The sequence below is a fragment of the Octodon degus genome, unplaced genomic scaffold (genome assembly GCF_000260255.1).
Source record: "Octodon degus isolate 3935 unplaced genomic scaffold, OctDeg1.0 scaffold00032, whole genome shotgun sequence".
Classification (NCBI taxonomy): domain Eukaryota; kingdom Metazoa; phylum Chordata; class Mammalia; order Rodentia; family Octodontidae; genus Octodon; species Octodon degus.
The window spans coordinates 13,313,131-13,315,777 of record NW_004524608.1 but is presented as its reverse complement, the minus strand read 5'-3'; the positions used below and the strand labels follow the sequence as shown (position 1 = coordinate 13,315,777).

The following is a 2,647-nucleotide window of genomic DNA, read 5'->3' as shown; positions in this document are numbered from 1 at the left end:
TTTTGTGGCCAGCTTAACCTGCCCTGGGGATGGGCTGTTGTGGCATGTGGTGACGGGGATCAAACCACAGTCCCTGTGGTTGCCTAAGCTTACCTAAGCAGGTGCTTTAGACCACTGAACCATCTCGCTGGCCCCTAGTGTTATATGTTAACCCAAAAATGAATAATGAATTCTATCATGTGTATTTTCAGCACCTACTAGGACTATCACATGCTATTGGTGATTTCCTATCTAAATAAAATGGGATAAGCACATAACATAAGCAAGTGAAGTGGGCCATGAAGTAGGTAGGAGCCAGGCATGATGGTGCACGCCTATAATCCCAGTGCTCAGAAGGCTGAGGTGGGAGGATCACCTGAAGTTTGAGGCCAGCCTGGCTACACTGTACATTCAAGGACAGCCTGAACTCAACAGCCTGGTGAGACCCTGTTTCAGAAAAACAGAAACAAGAGTAGGTAAGAACCATGGCAAATTGAAGGCTGAAGCATCACCTTAGTTGGGCAGCAGCTACTCGGCGCTGACTTATATGCTGTAATATGAAAAGGTTGCCAGCTGTTTCATATTCAGAGATAAATTTTTATCAAAAGGTCTCAATTTTATCTCAGCCTCCCAGCATTCTGTGATTACAAAAGAAAACAAAGGGAGCTCCTGATCGCTCTTGCATGTTGTGTGACTGCAAAACACTAAATAGCCTTTTTGTCAACTTAAATACCCAGAAGACATAAAATTTACCTTAGAAGCTCTCATGCTAGTACTGTTACCTGAACTGTTCCTTTAATAAGTGAATAAATTCCTTTATTTCATTCATATGACTGAAGCTAGGAAGGTGTGCTCCAAGTGCTTGGCAGAATCTTTCAGCTTCTTCCCAGTTCCTCTTCCTCATAACTCTTTCTATATGAAATACCTTAAAAAAACAGAAAGTTGATTTATTTTCTGCAGTAATCACAAAGCATGGTTTAAAGTAAATGATAGTCAATTGCATGTGCCCTTAGAACCATTTTTTATAGGCATGATAAAGGTAACAGTAAAAGCACCTTTACACTTAGACACAGGTATGTCCTGCTCAAAGTGTCATGGAAAGCCAGCACAGGTGTCTCACAGTTGTCAGATGGATGGGATACTGTTCTGGTTGATCTACCAGGTCAATTGGAGTGGTTTAACAACTCAACTATGTAACTCAGAAGCTCTACATCCTAAGGTGTAAAGGACTTGCCCTAGGTGGCTGTTTAAACTCCAAGATGTTGTAATGGTTGATTCATTTTGTCAACTTGAGAAGTTCAGAAGTTTAAGTAACTGAGCAGGGAGCCAGGGTCCTCACTCTGTAAACACCCTTAGCTTTCCCAAGAGGACACGGAGATGGCATGAGTGCTATTCCAGCCCAGGGGCAGGCATCCTGCATACAGTATAAGGGGCGGGGGAGTGGCTTGGCTTCCTTTTTGTTCTGGTTGCTTTTGGTCTTCTATACCCATGAACTGTTGTCCCTCAGCCATGCCACCCTGCCTTGGAGCCAGATGAGAATGGACCGAAACCTCCATAAATTGTGAGCTAAATAAACCTTTTTCTCTTTAATTTGGGCATTGGGTATTTTGTCTCAGCAATAAGAAAAAAAGTAACTAAGACATATTCTGAAGCTAGATGGGGAAACGCTCCAGCAAGTCACCATATTTTCATGTATTTCTAAAACCTCTGAAGATGAAATGAACTCAAACAAAGGCTGTAAAGCTTACATATGAATGCTATGAGAGTAGACATCTTCAAAGAAATATGCTAACAATATAATTCTGAACATAAGATAGGGATAACTCCACAAAAATAGAACTATTTTTGGATGAAGAAAATCAAAGAGCAGTCTGCATTGGTGTATAACACTAACAGAAGGAGGAAAAATAAAAACTGCTACTTTAAGGTGTGTCTTTGGTTTGGGATGATTAATATTAGGCCAAAGGAACTACAGTTACTTCAAACAATAGGAGCAAAGGAAGGACAAGAAGGAGAAGATGGCTTAACAGTAGGGTGATTGTTGGTTCCAATTCTTCAGTTCCCTCTAAATCACATTCTCACTGTGGCCTTTTGGTAGGTGGAGTATACATTTCTGTATCTTAATGTAGGGCTTGACTTGGCTTGAAAATAGAAAAAGCAATGGAGGAAAGAGGAAATATATACTAGGATACTAGAGAGATAATTCCATTAAGTGGTTAATGAGAAAGATGATGTGATTGATTGGATATTAGTAGAAGTAGAAGTAAAAGTGAACAGATGCCTGTAATGTGGTTGAATTCACCTTCTACAACTTCTGGAAAGGATTTACTATGAGAAACACAAGCTGCCAGCAAGTGTGGTGGTGCATGCCTATGATCACAGAACTCTGGGAGGTGGCTGTGGCAGGCGGATTTCAAGTTAGAGCTCAGCCTGAGCAATTTAGCAATGTAGCTAGGTCCTGCCTCAAGCCAAAAAAACTGGGAATATAGTTCAGTGCAAAGGCCTTGTTTCAATGACCAGTACTTCATTAAAACAGAACAAGATGGGCCAAGGATTTAGCTTAGTCATTCAGTGCCTGCCTGGCAAGCGTGAGGTCCTGAGTTTGATTCCCAGTATATATCTATATCTATATCTATATCTATATCTATATCTATATCTATATCTATAT

The 2,647-nt window shown here is 40.7% G+C and overlaps 1 protein-coding gene across 1 annotated transcript in view; it reads right to left on the bottom strand.

Moving 5' to 3' along the window:
* Positions 1-2,647, bottom strand: part of Ly75 (lymphocyte antigen 75) — a 162,539-nt gene that overhangs the window by 116,972 nt on the left and 42,920 nt on the right. Inside the window, exon 13 of the mRNA XM_023713793.1 lies at positions 762-904. Coding sequence (XP_023569561.1) covers positions 762-904 — 143 coding nt within the window. The remainder of the gene's footprint in view (positions 1-761; positions 905-2,647) is intronic.